This window comes from Saccoglossus kowalevskii, chromosome 8 (assembly GCF_978046115.1).
Source record: "Saccoglossus kowalevskii chromosome 8, keSacKowa6.1, whole genome shotgun sequence".
Classification (NCBI taxonomy): Eukaryota; Metazoa; Hemichordata; class Enteropneusta; family Harrimaniidae; genus Saccoglossus; species Saccoglossus kowalevskii.
This window is the reverse complement of record NC_140648.1, coordinates 25842717-25864987: the sequence shown is the minus strand read 5'-3', so window position 1 is coordinate 25864987 and position 22271 is coordinate 25842717. Positions and strand designations below refer to the sequence as shown.

At 33.4% G+C, this 22271-nt stretch overlaps 1 protein-coding gene across 1 annotated transcript in view; it reads right to left on the bottom strand.

Annotated features, from left to right (window-relative positions):
* LOC102807395 (transmembrane protein 94-like) overlaps positions 1 to 22271 on the bottom strand; it is a 42792-nt gene that overhangs the window by 3773 nt on the left and 16748 nt on the right. The window contains exons 13-28 of the mRNA XM_085502414.1: positions 18935 to 19000; positions 18312 to 18427; positions 12717 to 12813; positions 12174 to 12291; positions 11521 to 11620; positions 10931 to 11101; positions 10198 to 10296; positions 9557 to 9698; positions 8520 to 9116; positions 7795 to 7894; positions 7586 to 7694; positions 6533 to 6728; positions 5521 to 5766; positions 4120 to 4265; positions 2327 to 2424; positions 185 to 449 (exon numbers count right to left, since the gene is read on the bottom strand). Of these exons, the coding sequence (XP_085358540.1) occupies positions 185 to 449; positions 2327 to 2424; positions 4120 to 4265; positions 5521 to 5766; positions 6533 to 6728; positions 7586 to 7694; positions 7795 to 7894; positions 8520 to 9116; positions 9557 to 9698; positions 10198 to 10296; positions 10931 to 11101; positions 11521 to 11620; positions 12174 to 12291; positions 12717 to 12813; positions 18312 to 18427; positions 18935 to 19000 (2666 nt within the window). The remainder of the gene's footprint in view (positions 1 to 184; positions 450 to 2326; positions 2425 to 4119; positions 4266 to 5520; positions 5767 to 6532; positions 6729 to 7585; positions 7695 to 7794; positions 7895 to 8519; positions 9117 to 9556; positions 9699 to 10197; positions 10297 to 10930; positions 11102 to 11520; positions 11621 to 12173; positions 12292 to 12716; positions 12814 to 18311; positions 18428 to 18934; positions 19001 to 22271) is intronic.

Genomic DNA, 22271 nt, shown 5'->3' with positions numbered 1-22271 from the left:
TCAGATCTTAATCAGATTGGCCTGTCAAGAGCACGGACATACATGTAATACAAGATTTAATTTGTTTCTTTTTTCAGTGGTCCCAGGCATTGTACATGGATGTTTTCAAGTCCTGCTAATGCATAATAAAAAAAAAAAAATTATGATCATTAATTTAGACAATGAATGGAATAAATTTGCGTACCTGACTTCATATAACTTGACAATTTCACAGATCGGAATAAGAAGTAGCGGCCATAAGATTCCAAGTAGCCATGCTTCTAAGGGCGCATCCAGCAGACTGAATTCGTAATGTAGTTGCGTTGAGTCCCATATAATCATATCAAAGCAAAAGTACATGATTTGTAGCACTAAGACGACTGGTATCATTATACACCATAAGCCGTTGTTGAACGGATGCTGTCTCCATAGTGACTTCAAGGGATGTACATAGCAGATAGATGTAAATGCTGTATTGAAACAAGATATCTTTGTTATTTCACTGTTGCAGTTACCTAACATAATGTTGACAATTCTAATATTGGAACAGTTTTACAGCTTTTGGTGAAAATTTCCTATAGATCAGAGATTACATGAGCTTCAGACCCCAACATTAGAGAGACATTTTGGGATAACAAGGGCTCTTATTTGTGATAAAGTTATGCAAAATAATTTTGTTTTTCGTCAACACTTTGTCACCTTAGTACTCACTGTATGTAGATACTAAATGCAACCATTGTGGAAGGTATACAGGTAATTTTGAGAGAAGCAAGTTGGATAACACTAATTAAATTGAAAACACTGAGATGTTGCAGACATTTTTCAGGAGGAGCCTACCTGCTTTAAATGGCTCTCTAACCTATGCACTGTGCACCTATATTTGGGGGTAATAGTTCACATTACAACCATTCTTAGAATTATATGGACAGTCAGTTACCAAGATAGCTCGCAACTTTGCATAAAACTTTTATCGTGGATGCTTATCCACGTGTGTGTTTCTCAATTCAATTATATTTGTTGTTGTTTAATTATAGTTATTATTTTTCATTCGTATTTAGTTTGTATCGATAGACAATCATTTTCTGTATTTGTTCGTTTTCGTTTCATTCGATTTCAAGCATTATTCTCTGAGTTATGTCTGTTAGAAGCCATTTCATGCTTCATTTCATCTCACAATACATGTATTCCTATGACAAAGAAGCACAAATCAATTTATTGTAAGCCATTTACGTAATGTTCACAAACATGCCTTTATCACAGCGAACGCAAGAGAAGTCGCAACTTTGTAGCGGATTAAGTCGAAATGTTTATTCTAGTGACCTTCTCACGTGGCATACCAATCATAATGTTTCCCTCCACTTTTAAAATCCGCGATGTAATCCTATTAACCCTATATAAAGGGTGTTTTAGTCCATGTTTAGTGTGGATTGTTCTAATTGTACTTTGATGCCAGACTTCCCTTCCGAAATAAACAACTACCATAGTCTCTTACTTGTGTTACCATTACACAATCATAGTGCTCACAGTTTTTTTGGATCTGATCGAATGTGTGTGATAGACAGCCATATCTTTTGTGTTTGCTTTGTTCTATTTCATAGGGTGATCAACATTATGATTTACTTGGTGTACATAGTAAAAACTTCTGGTAGTTATAGAGACTTGTAGAATGTTATAAAACATAAAGGTTGTAAAAACAGATGAAATAACTGATTCACGCACTTGAGCACAGACTAAACAAGAACAGAACTACTGTTAAACTTTAAAACAAGGGAATGGAACATTACGGCATTTTCCACGCAGATGGTGGTTAACCAATCGGTGACTACGTACTATAAACTAACGATGAAATATCAGCCAGAAAGGAATGATAGAAAGTTTTCGATTGATTTCTATACAAACTAGTGGAATAATTATGTATAACATCTATAAAACACATAACTCGGAATTACTCATTAAATTGGAACAAATCACATAGATCAATAAATATATAGAAATTATCAACATCAAAACACAAGCCTACTACGGTTTCAACGATAAAATACCCGGTACTACTTTCAGACAAGTGTCCAGTACTTTGACTGTGGCGCCGACATTGACTATCGATAGACCAGTGCATCAATAACGTTACATATATAGTAGACTTTGTGATATGAACTATATCCAATATCTATTTCATAGAATAGCCAGCAAATTTGCTTGCTAACACACTGCATTGGTTTTCAAATGCTACATACGGTGGTGGTAAGTTTTGGTATTTTGAGATTTAAAGATGATCTCTACTGTTGGAAATAAAGGCATACATGCAAGTATTTAGTTGACGATAAACAAATAACCAAGTAGAACTTACCAATATATAGCACCATGAAAAAGGCAACAATATTTTGAGTAAGTAGCAACCCTTGGGAATGTTCTGAATTCCATCCATTCCATGATTCAGTGTTGTTCCTAGCAATAGATTTTCAGATCAATATTAAACATGCTGATGGTAAAAGTATATTTAGTATTTTAAGTGTTAAAGAATTTTCAAAAAATTCTTAAACAAATATCATTAATCACATATCAAAACTAATGCTTGTATGTATAAAAAGTCTTGTAGTTTTTGACTCCCATGTGCAAAGCACAAAATGGGAGTCTTTGCAGTTAGTGTGTCTGTGTGTGTGTGTGTGTGTGTACATGTATGTGTGGGTGTGTGTGTGTGTATGTGTATGTGTGTGTGTATGCGTGTCCGACTGTTCCACTGCTATCTCAAGAACCATACATCGGTTTTTGATGAAACTTGGTGCATAGATGCTCTGGGCCAATTCGCAGATTTGATTAGGTTTTGGTAAAAATCCATGCTCGTTAATTACCTAATTTGCATGATAATTAGCTAATTTTTAGCTGTTCTATGACTGTTACACTGATATCTAAACAACCACTCATTGGATTTTGATGAAACTTGGTACATAGATGCTCTGAACTAATGCTAGGTTTTGATTAGTTTTTGGTAATAATCCGTGGATACTAATTACCTAATTTGCATAATGATTAGTCAATTTTCGGTTTTTCCACTGATATCTCAAGTACTAATTATCACATTTCAATGAAACTTGGTACATAGATGTCATATGACACTGCACAGACCTGATAGTTTTTATGGTAATATCAGTACATATAATTACCTAATTTGCATAATTAATTAATTTTCAGCTTTTGATATAAGTAGTGAGCATTACATTTCAATGAAACTTGGTACTTCCATATTCAAGGACTATGCAGAGATTGATTGTTTCGGATAAATATTTGTACATATTAATCACCTAATTTGCATAATTGGTTAATTTTCAGCTTTTCCACGGGTATCTCAAGTACTAATCATCGCATTTCAATGAAACTTGGTACATAGATCCTTTAGGACTATGCAGAGACCTGATTAGTTTCAGGGTAAATAATTGTGCATATTAATTACCTAATTTGCATAATTAATTTTCAGCTTTTCTACTGATATCTAAAGTACTAATCATCACATTTCAATGAATCTAGAATTATGCAGAGACCCAATTAGTTTTCAGTATTTATTTGTGCATATTAATCACCTAATTTGCATAATTAACCAATTTCCAACTTTCACACTGATATCTCAGGTACTAATCATCACATATCAATGAATGTTTATACATGGATGCTGTAGGACAATAGACAGACCTGGATAATTGTGGGTTAAAATCTGTACATATTAATCACCCAATTTGCATAATTAACCAATTTTAAGCTTTCACACTGATTTCTAAAGTACTAATTATTCCATTTTAATGAAACTTAGTACAAAGATGCTCTAGGACAATGTACAAACCTAATTAGTTTGGGGTAAAAATCTGTTCATATTAATTCATATTAATTCATAATTTTTTGGTTCTAATCACATTTCAATTAAACTTGGTACATAGAGTTTTTGTTACATTGCACAGACCTCATTAGTTTTACACTCAAATCTGTTCATGTTAATTTTCTGATTTGCATAATTAGTTTTCAGCTAAGTAATTTCAAATTATATTTAATGTGTCTCCAATACTCTCAGCACATGGGAGTTCTTTCTAAGCTTTCTTTGATTTTAAAGTGAGATCTGTGGTGTAATAATTAACTGCAATTATCAAGTTTTACCTATCTCCCAGTAAAATATGGCATTCTTGCTGACTTCCTGTCATGTCCACGCATAAATTATTCAGGCACATAGCGAATATTAAAACACACACCAAGATGGAAAAGAAAAACTTGAAGATGAAGTAAAGAGTATGCTGACCAATCACCTAGAAAATAAATATTGAGATCAAGTACAAAGTCATGATGATAAAAGCCGGACCACAGCTCATTTTTGAAATGGCTATAACCTAGTTATGTCATGGTACATGGAATCAAATACAGACAACTTTAAATATGTAAGAAATTGACTACAGTTCAAGTTACATATACACAGCAACATAAATTATAAACAAGCAGCCTATCGGCTGAGATAGCTCCGCTGTTAGCAATGCACATTTCAATTAAAGAACTGAAGACATCATTAGAAAATGAGCAATATGTATAATATCAAAGCAATCGGACTTACAGTTTTTAACAAGAAGTCGAAAATATCACTTTTTACCAAAAATGACAAAAATATTCACCAAAATTAGAGAATTGAAGATATCATCACAAAATGAACAAATCTGAGAAGGTCTACATGTAGTATCTATATATGTAATATCAAAGCAATTGAACTTTTGGTTTTTAACAAGTTGAAAATATCACTTTTCACCAAAAATGACAAAAATATTCACCCAAATTAGAGAATTTAAGATATCATCACAAAATGAACAAATCTGAGAGAGGTCCACATGTAGTACCTATATATGTAATATCAAAGCAATCGGACTTACAGTGTTTAACAAGAAGTCGAAAATATCACTTTATACCAAAATTGACAAAAACATTCACCAAAATTAGAGAATTGAAGATATCAACATGAAATGAACAAACCTAAAAGGTACATATACACCAAGTATCAAAGCATTCAGGCTTGTAGTTTTCAAGAAGAAGTCAAAAAAGTAAAACATTGACACGGACGACTCGTATGATAAGCTCCACTCGACAAAGTCGACAGCGGAGCTAATAAATTACCCACTTTGCGACAGCCATGGTACAAATTTGTTGAATTATGGAACATAAATCGCTAACGCTTCACACTCTTGGTCTATAAGCCATAACCATTACATGACTATATACCCAACAACAATATCTACAGTACACACAAGTAACCACACGCTGACATATCTCCAGGTTCCGGACTCTGTGGATGATGTTCTTTTTTTTTTTTTTCTAATAACAATTTTGTGCCAGGCATCAGTCCCATATAAAGAATGCCACTGTCATCTTTCCAGACATTCTCCATGACTGACTGCTTGCATACTGACCACACTGATAATTAATTTATAGATGAATAACTCACAGCATCATGCGTTCTAAAGTGTATAGAAAATACACTCATTCAACAATCATCAATTGTTACAGACCACCAATACTCACTTGCATATCCCAGTGTTTTAAATTCTTGCTTGGAGCCAATCGCATAATTTTCCGGTCAGTTGGTGTTGCGAAGAATGTAATCGACACCAGTGGTACAATCACGCAAGACATCCATAAAACATGATTTCCTGTCAACGGCGGTGGTAGCAATAAAAAACATGCAACCAATTGTATAACGGAGATGGCTATTTGGCAGTACATCAGAAAGATGAAACAGTTGATGATGGCGTGTGTGAAACTTCTAGCCTGCCGAAACAATGAAAAACACACATGCTGAAAGCTACCACGAATAGGCAATATGTTAATGAGTGAAATCCCAGATAGTAATTAACAAACATAAATTACTTTAGTGTCATATTGGAAGAAAACAATCCAGAACAAAAAACATAGATGGTCTTCTACTATCAAATCAATATATAGATTCCAAATGGTGACAAAGCTGAATACAGAGGCATCTCTACACCACTCAATATTCAGACTCAGAATAACTCGCTCAGAATTTTGGTTCTCCTGACCATTCACTTTAATTAACATTGCAATCCCACTTTGCAAATCTGTAAGTTTCCTAACTAATACTAGTATATACACACCACCATTTTGGATGGGTAATAAAAATAAACTGCAAAATATGAATTTACGGGGGCTATCTTGATTAAGGTAGATTGTTTGGCTAAAACACATTTTAAGAGTTTTCTTAAAATGAAATGAGTGAGAAGGTGAGCACAAGATATCTACTAATAATACCGGTATGCCAAGTTTTTTTATAGGTAAAACCAAAAACTGACATGATGACACCAGTCTAAACTGAACACCAAAGGGAATGATATAATAAAACCTGTCTAAACTGAACACGAACTGGACTGATATAAAGAGAGACATCTTAACTAAACACCAAAAGGAATGATATATTGAAACCTGTCTAAACTGAACACCAAAGAAACACATTTTATGTTTTTTTAGCTTGTTCTGGGAGTCTCATATTTGCAAAGAATGAGAAATATAAGCACATTACCTCCTTGATCATCTCAATAATGCTTATATTGTCTTCTCTATGGAAAGACAATGAGCATGGTAAACCAGCTAACATGTGACTGAGATCTAAAGGTAACAGGCCCTCGGTATTGTTAGTGGAACTGTTGCAATGCCTTAGGAACTCTTCATCACGATGTTGCTTGCACACCTGAGGGTAGAGGGGTTCAATACCAATGCTGTCAAGAAATCATTGCAGAGATGTCAATCAGAGAGATGTGTCCAGTAGTTTCAGAGAAATTCTAAATTATCATAGTATGTGTGAAAAACCCAACCGACCCAACCAACCACTAAAAACTGGAAAACTATAAAATGAAAACCTCCATATGACAAATATCACTCGAAAACCTCAATTAACAGATTTCTGACTGTTACTTGTTAGGGTTGGGTAGCCACAATCTTGTAAGTAGCATCTTATTGACATTGAAAGCATGAGCACATAGTTCGTTCATGGAGAGCTTCTTTGCAAAGTTGAATGATATACATTTCTACATTTGACACTCCCAGACGAAACATGCTTTTTTCACTCTACACGCGTAAAAGTGATGATAGAACCGTTGTGGTGCTTTTATCATCTGACACACATTTATGTTCAAAGTTTTATGTTCTCTACCGTAAACTTATATATGCACCACAGCTATACTAGAACAATGGATTTATTTATAAGTCAAGTCTTTTTGATATATTTGCTTTTTTTCTCTGTGCTTATATATTGTTTTTTTGTTTGTTTTTTAACGGGATGTACGAACATTCCACTCTATATCCTGCAATAAAGATTTAATAATAATAATAATAATAATACCTGGGCAGAATGGTGATTTATTATATTTAACAATCACTGATGTTCACTGATGATTTGAGGGACATTCACTTGTAATTATTCAATTGTGGTACCGTATACATTGTGCGTCTAACCTTTTAAGCCGAACATGGCACTTGAATGTGTCACAGCAGGTAAATATAAAGTATGATGTACACATAATGAGGAGACAATAGTGCATATCTGTGAATTTGAACTTGGCAATGCAGCACTCACCCAAGATCAGCTTGTAGGAATATTGCAGTGTTATACACATTAACAGTACTACCAATACAACATACCACTTCACCATATTCTTGCATGACTGTAATCATTTCTTTAGTAGCTGTGGGGTAAAAAAAAAAAAGAATAAAACCATCAAGTATAAATTTATCAAAACTTACTAGATCAGATCTTTTGAAATGAATATATATCCAACAACTTACCATCAGGTGTAGAGTTTGTAAATAACGGTACCAATAACGGGACATTGTCAACATTTTCTATGTGTGGGCGGATATTCTCAATACCTCGAGGTAGTTTGGCCTGAAATCAATAACACTTAAGGTTTAACCTTTGAAAGCAGCAGACTGTGTCTTCTTGCAATATACGATAGCCTTGTACTAGTATGGAAATGAACAATTCATTTGACGCAATTCATTTTACGTAAAATGAACAATTCCTATTATGCAGACATAGGACTTGTATTGAACATGTTCAGTGCAATGACAGTGTCTCCCGATGTAAGTGACTGCCCACCTACATGTATGGTGCAGTGTCTGTTAATGTGCAGTGTCTGTTAATTTGCAGTGATTGCCCACCTACGGTGCAGTGACTGCCGCCATGCTATACTGAGTACATTTGCACAAAGTTATGCAAAATAAAACTGCTGCATTTATTATTAATTAATAATAAGTTTTTTTTTTTTTTTTTTCAATTGGAAAACTTACTGTGAAATATAATACATCTGTCTTCCATATAAAAACTGTCAAAATGCTAATCAGTGTTTTTCACAAAAATAGTGCTTGCTTCAGTAAATTTTTTCCTATAATTTTAAAGATTCATAGAAGATTCTTGCCGCTGATACTATGGAAAGTACTTTTATAGAACTCATATCAAATTTTTTCACAGAGTCATACGCTGAGAGAAATATTTAAAGTGATCGACTTACTCTATTAGTCATATCAAAAGCGCTATCCGTTAGATTGCTTAACAATCCATCGATCTCATACTCCTCACTAGCGATGGTACTGTACGTACATGTCTCTGACACATGTCGTAATCTCAACGACTCATCTGGATTGCAGCTACCAGTTTTTTGCATTCGTGAACTGTCCCTGAAGGATATATCTTTGGCAGGGTTGGCATCAGCCGTCATTGGTGTACTTTCTACGAACTCTTCAGAAGTACATATTGGTACATTCCCGCATGATCGGCTGTGAATGAGTGTTTTAACGGCGTCCTCGTGTTCCGACACATTATCAAGCGATTTAGTTGTCTGTAATTTCCTTCTTACACTGATAGGAGGTAGTAAAGTTTTGTTCATCTTTTCTTCGTCTTTCCACTTGACTTGAAGGTTCTCAACATCGACTAAAACATCCCCTTCTACATTTTTCTTCCTGATTAGTGATTGTTGAGATGTTTTTTTGTTGGTAGGGGTGGTGTAGCCGAGCTGTGTGGCCACATGGTTAGCGGGGGGCATTTCAGAACTACGCAGTGAAATATGACAGTTCCAACCAACTTCAAGTCCAACTTTCTCTGCAAAAACCTGAAACAAAATTTTTGAACTTTGAATGTGCAAGGACTGAACCTGAAACTTACTTATTTCTGCACAGACACAAACAAGTACAGTAAAACAGGGGCTAACTAAGATTGTTGTGCACAAACTGCCATTTTGGTATGAGGTCGATGAGTTTATCAGTTTTCGTACCGAAAAAAACAACAATTGAATGTTATGTGAAAACAGTTTTGAAATGTATCGATATGACCGAAAGTTGTTAATAAACATTTGCTTTTCTTCTGCATGTGTGTAAAAAAAAGACTGACAAGACTCAGAGAACTGGGACACAGAGACTCATCAGTTTCCAGAGGAATTTTAGAGTGACCAACTATGGAAAGTAAATTGTTTTGCTATGATAGAATTCAATGTACTGTGGTGATTTAGTCTATTACTGACATTGTAGAGAAAAAAACTAAGAAATAACCCACCTTGCTTTTCATTTCATTATCAGGGGAAAAATGTACAAATCTAATACAAGCATTGTCAAGATTCTCAATAAGACTAACAATGTCTCGTTTGGCTTGGTACTGCATGGCAACCATCCCAATAAAAATCTGACCACACTGAGCTCTGTAATGGAAATAAAACTTATAATAGAGCAAAACCAATCGATAATACAATAACACGACTAAATGGTAGGGTTCACTCTTTGTAATATCATCCTTTCTATCAAACTCAGAATACAATGAAAAAGTTTGTGTTTTCCCTAAGCACAGACTGGCAGTCATTTACATTACCATTGTGCGGTCGTTTTAGATGTGCACCTCCAACCTAATATGGTCATTTGTTATGGTAACAGATTTGATACAGCAGTGTATATGTGCATCACTTTTCAAGTGAAATCATTACTACACATGTTTAAATTTTAAAGTGGCATTATGTTAGCTTACTCCTACACTTTCTAATACATCTCATTGTCCGAATCGCAGGGTTTCATGAACTCTGCGTAAACTATACTTTTCACAATGGAGTGTATAGTAGTGATGTGATGGTTGAATAAAATGATCTTGGCTGGTGATGATGAATACATTCAAACAATGTTCCACACATGATATACACTAGTACCTACCTAAACACACCATCAGGGTATTCAATATTACTCATATGAACAGAGCCGGAGGATCTATATCTCTTTCCATTGGCACGTAGAGAGTTGTGTCCAGGTGACCTGTTAATAATCATTAAACTAGATTCAGCAATTGGGAAGAAAGATTGGAATGGCAATAGTGCAGTATTAAATATTATTTTGCTAACAAAATAGCTACATAACTCAAACTGTTGCCACAAAATGTTAGCTAAACAGTATCTTATACATGTACTGCAATATTGTTGTTCTTTATTGAAGTCACAATAAATAATGTGGGGATATGAATCAATCTTGATAAACTTCACTTCCAGCGATAGATTATTATGTGCAGAATTAGCCATCAACCGGGTACAAGTATAGTTTTTATGAATATGTTTTATTGACAATTAAAAGATACAGATAATTTTTTAAATAAGTGAGCCCCTGTTGAACAAGGAATACTGCATTTAAACAAATTTTTGAAAATTACAGAACAACAATAGTACTGTAAAATCCGTATTAGAAGCCGCATCCATTTTTTTTGGATTGGTATTAATTTGTATTGGCCTTTGGTGGAATATGGACACTAGCATATATACTATATACGTGTACCTTAAAATTACGGTACTTGCAATAGAAAAAAGATGGCCGCTGGGTTGTGTCCAGGTCTCTAGAGGGCGCCGGTCAGGATAAAGAAGTACAAATTTAGCAGTACAAATAATAATTTGGTACTCACTTTGTAGGACTAGCAGTGTCATGTGTTGCATGAACATTAGCTTCTGTGGTTGGCATCTCAATATATGAATCACATAAATCACTGCTTATGATTGCAGGTAAAGGCCGATATGCAAAGGCACAACAGTAGGCTGAAAGACTTGCTCTATGATAGAAATCTAAGATCTTCTTTCTAGAAAGTAACAGAAATCAATGTTTCGCCACATTTTAACCCTTTGAGCATCAGCGTCAACTTTTGACACCATCTACAAATTGATCTCGTACAGTCTGCTCTTCTCCAAGTGAAAAGTTGATAAAAATTGACAAACCTTTTAATAAAAAACTAAAAGCAATATCTGAAAATGTTTGTATTGTCCAAAATTATAATGCAATTTAGTGATTATTTTACAAAACGTGAAAATATTTGCACTGAATTTTAGGCGGGGAAAAATATCAGGGTTAATTTTTACAAATCTGAATTTTGAAAAAATGTCATCTGAGTTTGATTTTTGCAATAGCCATCTGAGTAAAGTGAAATGATTTAGGAATAGCACAAAACTGTTATTACCATGTGCAAGATATTGTTCACAAAAATATCAATACTGTACAAACCTGTCTGTATCAGTAAGCGGACAGAGATCAGTACCATCCCAGAAATCTGTACATGCATCTAATACCATTCCAGCGGTGCCTTCTGTTAGCATCTGAATACCTACAAGATAGGGTTTTAACAGGAGTGGTTCACAAGGCTTACATTATTACAGAGTTCACAAAAACCGAAAAAAAAAAAAATGGCTGCCAGTCGGTCATCTCGGACCGAATCACGAAAAAAAGTGATGTGCACCTATAACCTGATATGCATGATCACCATACAAAGTTTGATTGAAATCACCCTGTTCAGCTCCGAGAAACAGTTCCGGACTTGTTTAAAAATCAGAATTTAGCAAATTTGAGGACAAAATGGCTGCCAGTCAGCCATATTTAATCGAATCATAACGACGGCGTGCATATGTAGGTCATCATACATTGTCAGTATACCAAGTTTGAACAAGATCGGTCAAAGGTGTCCGAGAAATGGCTTTGGACAGTCACATGGACACACAGAACCCAAATAAATAGTCCCTGTTTTCAGACTTTGTTCGAATGAGGACTAATAAATTTTGTTTAAGCGCACAATTCTGTGATCAGGAGTCAAAATTTGAGTAAACAAGTTCTTATAAAATGTAAAACAGATTTGGTTTGACAGTGATGCTACAAGGACTTACCTAAATTAGGATCTTGTACAAGTACAGACATCATATGAGGTAGTGTGTACTTCTTATGATATGGTTTAGATTTACGTACACTACTGACACCACTCTGGTTTGGCATGCTATCTATGGGCTACAGAAAAACCATTTACAAGTGTACACAGAATACAGGGCTGAGCATTCAATATACTTTTCATTGGGAGTAGCGACTGAGCACGGTGATGAAGAATACATCATTAATGACTGGATATGTATATTTAATCTGCTGTATTCCTAAGTTATTATGAATATTCAATGAATGAATGAATGAATGAATGAATGAATGAATGAATGAATAAATAAATGAATGAATAAAAAAGCAAACTACCCCGCCAGATACTGCAAAACTTCATAGAATTCTAATATGAGGTTCATGATCATTTTTAATCATTTGCTATTTGCCAGGTTCATTTCAAACTGTGCTAAATGTACTAGTCTAATTAAAGTCCCTTATGATTGCAAAGATTCTCAGTCAAGCTTGAAAGCATGTCTGAGTACACTTCATGTTACACTTCTTACCATTTTCCTGTATGAAGCCAACTGCTGTTGTAGTTTAAATCTATCACCGTAAGCTTGTTCTGAGAAACCAATCAGATGGGCTAATTCACACAGACACCTAATGAAACCAGAGGAGATATACAATCATTGCCTTATACTCACAGATTTGACAGTCCCCTTTTAGGAAGTCATCCAAAAAGCAGTACGTCAAGTTTGTTTTAATTATTGAAAACAAAAAAGTAAACATGTGTTTAGAAAAAGCATGAATGGTTTTTATATAAAATGACAGTGAAAACAACTTGGCAGCGACAGCACTTCAGCAGATGAATACCATCTACATGTATTTACAATACCACAACGGTTTAATAGTGTGGCCACTGACCCATTTTGACCACTGACCTGAAAATGTAAACATCCGATCCCAAATGTGACAATACTGCTTTGCTCTATTCATCTATTGCATCCCAATAGAAGCACATGATCATTAAAATATGACTTATTTTAACCATAGACCTCTGTCATTTACATAAGCACATACGCTACTAATACAGTATCCAAAATATATATAAATATATATATATATATCTGTGAATAAATAGTTTTAGGTGTTTTGAATACAATTTTTGGGATCTATGTTCCGGGGTAAATCAGCCATGATTGCTGGAAATATGCAGAGACTCATGGGTAAGGAATAGAGCTGTCTTCTTAAGATTGAAACGTAGCAGAAGACTCCTCCAGGCAAGTACTTTATAAAAATGTTCATGCCTTTTCTAAACGCATTGTAACATCTCTCCTCACTCTGTTCTTGAGATTTACTTTTTTATGTTCAACTCGATTCTACAGACATGTATGGTAGTTTGTGATGCAATCAACTCAGCCTTAATACATGTACCGCTAAGTCTGTCACCAAATATACGTACATAACACATCATCAGATGTTCACTAGTGAGGGCGACAATGGATACCATTGCCTTGTATAGTGTATTGTGTATACTGTAAAATGACTAATATTCACTGGGTTTAAATTTCACTGATTTACCATTTCAGGCATATTCAGTGGGTTTTAAATTCACGGTTTTATCATTTAGATAATGTGTTCTATGCTAAATTTTACATATTCACTTTGTTTTAATTTAGCGCATTTTTCCAGTCAGCGAAATAAGCTAAATTAAAACCCAGTGAATAATTACCCCCTTTACAGTACTGTAAAATACTTTATTATCGCTTGGAATTAATTTTTGCTATTTTCACTGAAGAAATGATTCAGAGTGAAAATAAAATCCAGTGAATATATCTTTTTTCCTATATTTTAAGATTCAACTCGCCAAAAGCAGTGAAAAAAATTATTACCATACAAAATACCCAAAAAAGTCTTTTCAGCGAAAATTAATTCCAGCTAAAATAAAGTATTTTACAGTATTCCAAATTAAATACAGTATACAATGCATACTACAAATGCGTTAGTAAAACAAAGCAACAAATATCTCAGTTCATGGATATTGATCATCACTACTACTACCACTGCTGAGTTGTAGTAATGACTGCTGTACTAACAATTTCTGTAGTAAGTTAAAGTTATATTATTGCTATTGTCATACCACTTGGTTGATGAACTGTAATATACAATGAAAACTGATTTACATATGAACGTTTGTTTCACATACCAGTAATACAACGATATATGCCTTGTTTTGTAAACTATATCCACTGAAATCATGAAATGGACAGATTGTCAGTAAGATGCACTCTCAGTGATCCAATGCCCTGGATAATCGGGTTCAGGTGCACGAATGGGTAAAATCTCAAAATTAGAAAATGAAATATTACACACACATGAATCAAATTGACTAGGTAGTGATTTGGTCTGTATTTTATAGCAACTTGGTAAATTTTGCATATTAAAAGGATGTAATAAATACAATCTGACCCAATTAACCACCTGGAATTTGGGTAATCTTCGAATACTGTAACACACTGCATTTATATGTTGTGATCACTGAGCGCCCACCTTTACAAGGATACATAAATATTATTAGTTGTAAACAAGGATGAGTTGATTGACACATACATGTACGTGTGCATAGATAGAATAGATCTCGCCCACTATCACAAGTAATGTATTGAATGACAACATTTAATGTACATTAATTCTGAAAATGAGGTCCAAACTTAAGATAGTTAGAAATCATGTAAACTATGATACCATGGTTGTTTAGTACATGCCTTACAATGTATCTACCTATATAGGACATGCTATGTTGTAAACACAACTTTTACTCCAAATGTTATTCACAGTATTTGGATAACATCTAACAATTGCAAACGGATTTCGTGAATTTTGGACACAAAAGAAGATTTAAAATTCAGTTTCAGAAACATCAAAATGGCAAATGTAAATTTGCCCCTTATTGTCTCAAACAATTTTAGAAATGAACTGCATGGTCATTTCTCTGATTGTCCGTTTCCAAGGAAACAGCTGCATAGATTGATAACAAGAGTAATATTGTTGCACTAAGCTATGATTACATGTACATATACGACCTTTGAACTCTTTATCAGATTGTATAAATACCATGGTAGCAATACAAATTAGAAAACTAATCTAGATGATGTGAAGGGGGTTAGTGTGCAAAAAATGATGGAGTGCGTTCAAAGACCAACCCAGGAATGAGAGGACGTGCAAAGGTAGACAATAAGTATACTCACTCATGCTGACTAGGAACAGCAAAATTATATCGAGGGAAGAGGAAATAAAGAAAAAAAATACACAGTTCATAAGAAAACTCATCAGGCAAAAAGACTTGTTACTCAAGAGAAATGGGGTTAACTGAATTAAGACAGAACAAATTATTGTCAATGACATAGACCCCGTTTGTAATATAGATGCGAGATTTACTGCTCAAATTGACTAAGTGTTCAAAACGTCATAAAAAAGGCGCCGCCGACGGCGCGCGTTGCACACTCTTTAAGCTAGCTGTCAAACAACTTGTCAAGACAAAACATCTAGGGAAAAAGTTGATGCGCGAAAAATATAAGTTAACCTGCCAACCGTATTTTCTCTAAACCACGCCCACTGACGAGAAGTCATACAAAATGGAAACTGCCGGAGGTGACTCGTTTCGAACGCCTCCTAGAGAAAATCAACTCCAACGGTGGCTTGAAAATATTTACCACGAGCTAGTGAAGTATGTTTCTGCTCTGTGAAGTTCTGGATATACCAGTTTACGTGCAATAGCACGAATAACGGCAGAAGATATTCTGGAAATTTTACCAGGAATTCCAACAGGTCACAAGAGACTCCTACTTTATATGGCAGCCAAGTAATACGCACAGCAATCAAGCTGAACTTTATAATGCCTATGTTACTTCGTTTAACGAAGGCAGTGCTGGTAATTTGAAATGTCAGGCACTTTCTATGCGTATCCCCACAACAAAACACACACATTGTTGGCTAGACAAGACCACTGCTACGTATACAGCAGACAGTACACCACGTCAACGTAAAAAAATACAATTCCCAGTCTCCTCAAAAATCACATTACTCCAGTTCTTGTCACGAGAAGTACATGCCATCAGTCGAGAGATTGAAAGCCGAAAAGAAAGAAATCACTTCAATGTTTCGATCAATTCTATTTAAAGTCGCCATCCTCGAATTATGGTAATATCCTCTGTTGACTTTGCTTGCTCTGCATAATAATAAACTTCGCCATATTTTGCGGATCCCCATATCGGTGAAATGAAACCTTTCTGCTATTTCACGAAAAGAAGAAAACGACCAGTGATCGGATCACGGCCACACAATATAATTTCATTAACAATGATATTTTCTACCTCTTCTGATGTTTTTGACCCTCTCGTCAATATTTTACAGACGGTAGTAAGGGGCGGACAATTTGATATTCTGAGGGGCAGGAAGATTTTGTGAAAAAACAAAATTCTATGACAACGCTTGAAAAAAAACTCCTACACTATATGCATGTGAAAATTAAAGACAAGGTCTGCTGAAAAAAAAAAATTCCATATTAGATAGGGGAAAATAGTAGGCTTCATTTCAATATTCCTGGCCCCCCCAGGATATCAAATGGTACGTCCCTAACAGTATTAGCCGTATTTCTGGCATTTGACAGTCGGATATCGTGAGAAGCAATGCAGATAAACTTATTTATTCTGTGGGAGTGGTATAGAGTGGGAACGGTTGGGGGGTTGACTTTTATTTTTCACATGTCAATCTTTTCACTTTAGCGCGTAGATGTTTTGACTTGACAAGTTGTTTGACAGCTAGCAAAAAGATTGTGCGACGCGCACAGTCGGCAGCACCTTTTTTATGACTTTTTGAACACTTAGTCAATTTGAGCAGCAGGGTATAACGTGATTTGTGATGTATATCTGAAGTTTTAATTTCATTGGTTGAGGCAAGTATGAGATATGGCTTTGTGGAACTGCATTTGTTCAAACAAGATGACTGCCATTTCACCCATTTCAAATGATAGCAACATAAATGCATGTGCATTTATCAATGTACATGTGCAGTTGGCATGTCAGATATAGATCAGGAACTACATTTAAAAAAAAAAATTGACATCCGGCTGAAAATGCTTGATTTTGATACATAATCAAAAAAATAAAACGATGTGCATCTTGGTTCCGTTATGTTCAACATATGTACCAATTGTTAACGGAATAAGTCCATGCATGACTGAGATTCGATTCTGGAATTGTGAAAATGTGTGATTTTGATACATTTTTGACATTAAAATGCTGCTATTGGCCATCTCAAATCATAAAACAAATGCATGTGTATATATTTGATATAATGTCTGATGTATTTTGAACTTAATCTGTCCGAACATGAGTACTGAGTAGAAAATAGTTTACCGGTAACTTTGTTTGGGGATTGGCCAATAGAGATAGAAAACTGCAAATTATTGTGTTTCTTCACCTAGTTTTGCAGTACATAACAATATTTCTGCTAAGATGCATGTTTTTTAATAAATACTGTAAAACTATTTATTGTCATTGGTATTTAATTTCATAATTTTTAAGTGTTTTTAACTTAAAATTTTCCAGATGTTCACATTGAAAATAGTGAAATTAAAAACCAGTGAATATTTAATGCATTGACAGTTTGTTTGTTTTCCATAATTCTTCTAATAAATTGGTTTATGATTTGACAGTCAAATTTGGGTCATAGCGAGAATCTGAAAGTTGAAACGCCTCAAACGTGCGATTCCCATCTCACCAAGTAAAATTTCAAGAAATGAAGATATTATTTCACTAATTTTGAGCATTTTTATGACATTTCAAAATTATCCAATAAGCCAATTTTTTGTTTTAATTTTCAGTATCAAAATGGCATTTATACCTCTATAATAATAAAAACATTAAGAAGATGAAACATAAATTTCAATTTTGCTATTATTAAAACCTTCGTTAATGTTCTTCCATATACCGAGGATAGTTGAATATTTCTTGCACAATCTCAGTGTACTGTTAAATTTCGTCCAAGGCATTAAGGTACCCTCGGTTAACTAAAGTTCAACGCTTAGTAATATAAGACACACTCTGGACAATATTAGGTTGTAATAAATACGAGTCATAAAAAAATAGAATACCTACCGCCGGGTAATGAGAGGTAGATTCTGCAGAGAAGCAATGCAGGCAATGTGATCAATGAACTTGGTTCTTTCCGGCATTGCCTCCATGTTACACGTGTTCACAAGAATATTTAAACCCTGTAAAAAAAAATTGCATCAAGTATTACCAGGCAATAATATTATAGAAAATAAGCCTTGACAGTATCCTTGCTCAAAACAGTTTCATGAAAGTCTTTGGAACATTTTTATATTTGGTGAATTTCAGAAAAAATGTGATATTACTTGATGTGGATTACGAATTGGGACTCTCTGGGGCAGCCTTGACACAATTGGAAAATTTCTTTCCAATTTTTTTTTCAAACTGGAGATAACGAAACAATGCGTCTCAAATTAAATTTTAAAATGTGTTTGTACTATATGTCAAAAAAAATCTATTTGTAAAAATAGTAATAGTTTCAGTAATTTGGTCTATGCTAATACATGGTGATAAAATGTGTTCTCACATAAAAAAACCTGCATGTCTGCTTCAGAACAATCAACATTTGTGATACCAATTCAAATTATAATAACTTTGTATATATCAGTACATGTACGTTTGTTAAATTGTAAAGTATTAGTGGTTCACATGACAGCATCTTAACTCACCAATGGTTTTAGAGAATTCAAATGTCTCTCCCATCTTGAATCATCAAACTGTAATCCGTCTTCAGTCTGTAACACAATCAAAGCTAAGATTCTATAAAACGTGTCTTTTCGCTACCTTAGTTTAGCATAGCTTAGCATGTCATTAAGTGAACTAAGTAGTTTATTCAGCTAGCTAACCATGTTGTTTATTTAGCTTAGCATGTTATTCAACTAGCTAACCATGTTATTCAACTAGCTAGCTAAGCATGTTATTTAGTTAGCTAGCTTAGCATGTTATTTATTCAGCTAGCTTAGCAAGTTATTTAGTAAGCTAGCTAGCTAAGCATGTTATTTATTTAGCTAGCTAAGCATGTTTATTTAGCTAGCTAAGCATGTTATTTATTTAGCTAGCTAAGCATGTTATTTAATTAGCTAGCTTAGCATGTTATTTATTTATTTAGCTAGCTAAGCATGTTATTTAGTTAGCTAGCTTAGCATGTTATTTAGTGAGCTAGCTACCTAGCTAAGCATGTTATTTAATTAGCTAGCTTAGCATGTTATTTATTTATTTATTTATTTATTTATTTATTTATCTAGCTTAGCATGTTATTTATTTAGCTTGCTAAGCATGTTTATTTATTTAGCTAGCTAACCATATTATTTATTTAGCTAAGCATGTTATTCAACTAGCTAACCATGTTATTTATTTAGCTAGCTAAGCATGTTATTTATTTAGCTAGCTAAGCATGTTATTTATTTAGCTAGCTAAGTATGTTATTTATTTAGCTAGCTAAGCATGTTATTTAATTAGCTAGCTTAGCATGTTATTTATTTATTTATTTATTTATTTAGCTAGCTAGCTTAGCATGTTATTTATTTAGCTAGCTAAGCATGTTATTTATTTAGCTAGCTTAGCATGTTATTTATTTAGCTAGCTAAGCATGTTTATTTATTTAGCTAGCTAAGCATGTTATTTATTTAGCTAGCTAAGCATGCTATTTATTTATTTATTTATTTAGCTAGCTTAGCATGTTATTTATTTAGCTAGCTAAGCATGTTATTTATTTAGCTAGCTAAGCATGTTATTTATTTAGCTAGCTTAGCATGTTATTTATTTAGCTAGCTAAGCATGTTTATTTATTTAGCTAGCTAAGCATGTTATTTATTTAGCTAGCTAAGCATGCTATTTATTTATTTATTTATTTAGCTAGCTTAGCATGTTATTTATTTAGTTAGCTAAGCATGTTATTTATTTATTTAGCTAGCTAAGCATGGTATTTATTTATTTAGCTAGCTTAGCATGTTATTTATTTAGCTAGCTAAGCATATTATTCATTTATTTAGCTAGCTAAGCATGATATTTATTTAGCTAGCTAGCTAACCATGTTATTTATTTAGCTAGCTAAGCATGTTATTTATTTAGCTAGCTAAGCATGTTATTTATTTAGCTAGCTAAGTATGTTATTTATTTAGCTAGATAAGCATGTTATTTATTTAGCTAGCTAAGCATGTTATTTATTCAGCTAGCTAAGCATGTTATTTAGCTAGCTTAGAATGTTATTTATTTATTTAGCTAGCTAAGCATGCTATTTAGCTAGCTAACCATGTTATTTATTTAGCAGCTAAGCCTTTTATTTATTTAGCTAGCTAAGCATGTTATTTATTTAGCTAGCTAAGCATGTTATTTATTTAGCTAGCTAAGTATGTTATTTATTTAGCTAGCTAAGCATGTTATTTAATTAGCTAGCTTAGCATGTTATTTATTTATTTATTTATTTATTTAGCTAGCTAGCTTAGCATGTTATTTATTTAGCTTGCTAAGCATGTTTATTTATTTATTTAGCTAGCTAACCATGTTATTTATTTAGCTAAGCATGTTATTCAACTAGCTAACCATGTTATTTATTTAGCTAGCTAAGCATGTTATTTATTTAGCTGGCTAAGCATGTTATTTATTTAGCTAGCTAAGCATGTTATTTATTTAGCTAGCTAACCATGTTATTTATTTAGCTAGCCAAGCATGTTATTTATTTAGCTAGCTAAGCATGTTTATTTATTTAGCTAGCTTAGCTTGTTATTTATTTAGCTAGCTAAGCATGTTTATTTATTTAGCTAGCTAAGCATGTTATTTATTTAGCTAGCTAAGCATGCTATTTATTTATTTATTTATTTAGCTAGCTTAGCATGTTATTTATTTAGTTAGCTAAGCATGTTATTTATTTATTTAGCTAGCTTAGCATGTTATTTATTTAGCTAGCTAAGCATGTTATTTATTTATTTATTTAGCTAGCTAGCTTAGCATGTTATTTATTTAGCTAGCTAAGCATGTTAATTATTTAGCTAGCTTAGCATGGTATTTATTTATTTAGCTAGCTTAGCATGTTATTTATTTAGCTAGCTAAGCATATTATTTATTTAGCTAGCTTACCATGTTATTTATTTAGCTAGCTAAGCACATTATTCATTTAGCTAGTTAAGCATATTATTTATTTAGCTAGCTAAGCATATTATTTATTTAGCTAACTAAGCATGTATTTATTCAGCTAGCTAAGCATGTTATTTATTTATTTATTTAGCTAGCTAACCATGTTATTTATTTAGCTAAGCATGTTATTCAACTAGCTAACCATGTTATTTATTTAGCTAGCTAAGCATGTTATTTATTTAGCTGGCTAAGCATGTTATTTATTTATTTAGCTAGCTAAGCATGTTATTTAATTAGCTAGCTAACCATGTTATTTATTTAGCTAGCCAAGCATGTTATTTATTTAGCTAGCTAAGCATGTTTATTTATTTAGCTAGCTTAGCATGTTATTTATTTAGCTAGCTAAGCATGTTTATTTATTTAGCTAGCTTAGCATGTTATTTATTTAGCTAGCTAAGCATATTATTCATTTAGCTAGTTAAGCATATTATTTATTTAGCTAGCTAAGCATATTATTTATTTAGCTAGCTAAGCATGTATTTATTCAGCTAGCTAAGCATGTTATTTATTTATTTATTTAGCTAGCTAAGCATGTTATTTAGCTAGCTTAGAATGTTATTTATTTATTTAGCTAGCTAAGCATGCTATTTAGCTAGCTAACCATGTTATTTATTTAGCAGCTAAGCCTTTTATTTATTTAGCTAGCTAAGCATGTTATTTAATTAGCTAGCTTAGCATGTTATTTATTTATTTATTTATTTATTTAGCTAGCTAGCTTAGCATGTTATTTATTTAGCTTGCTAAGCATGTTTATTTATTTAGCTAGCTAACCATGTTATTTATTTAGCTAAGCATGTTATTCAACTAGCTAACCATGTTATTTATTTAGCTAGCTAAGCATGTTATTTATTTAGCTGGCTAAGCATGTTATTT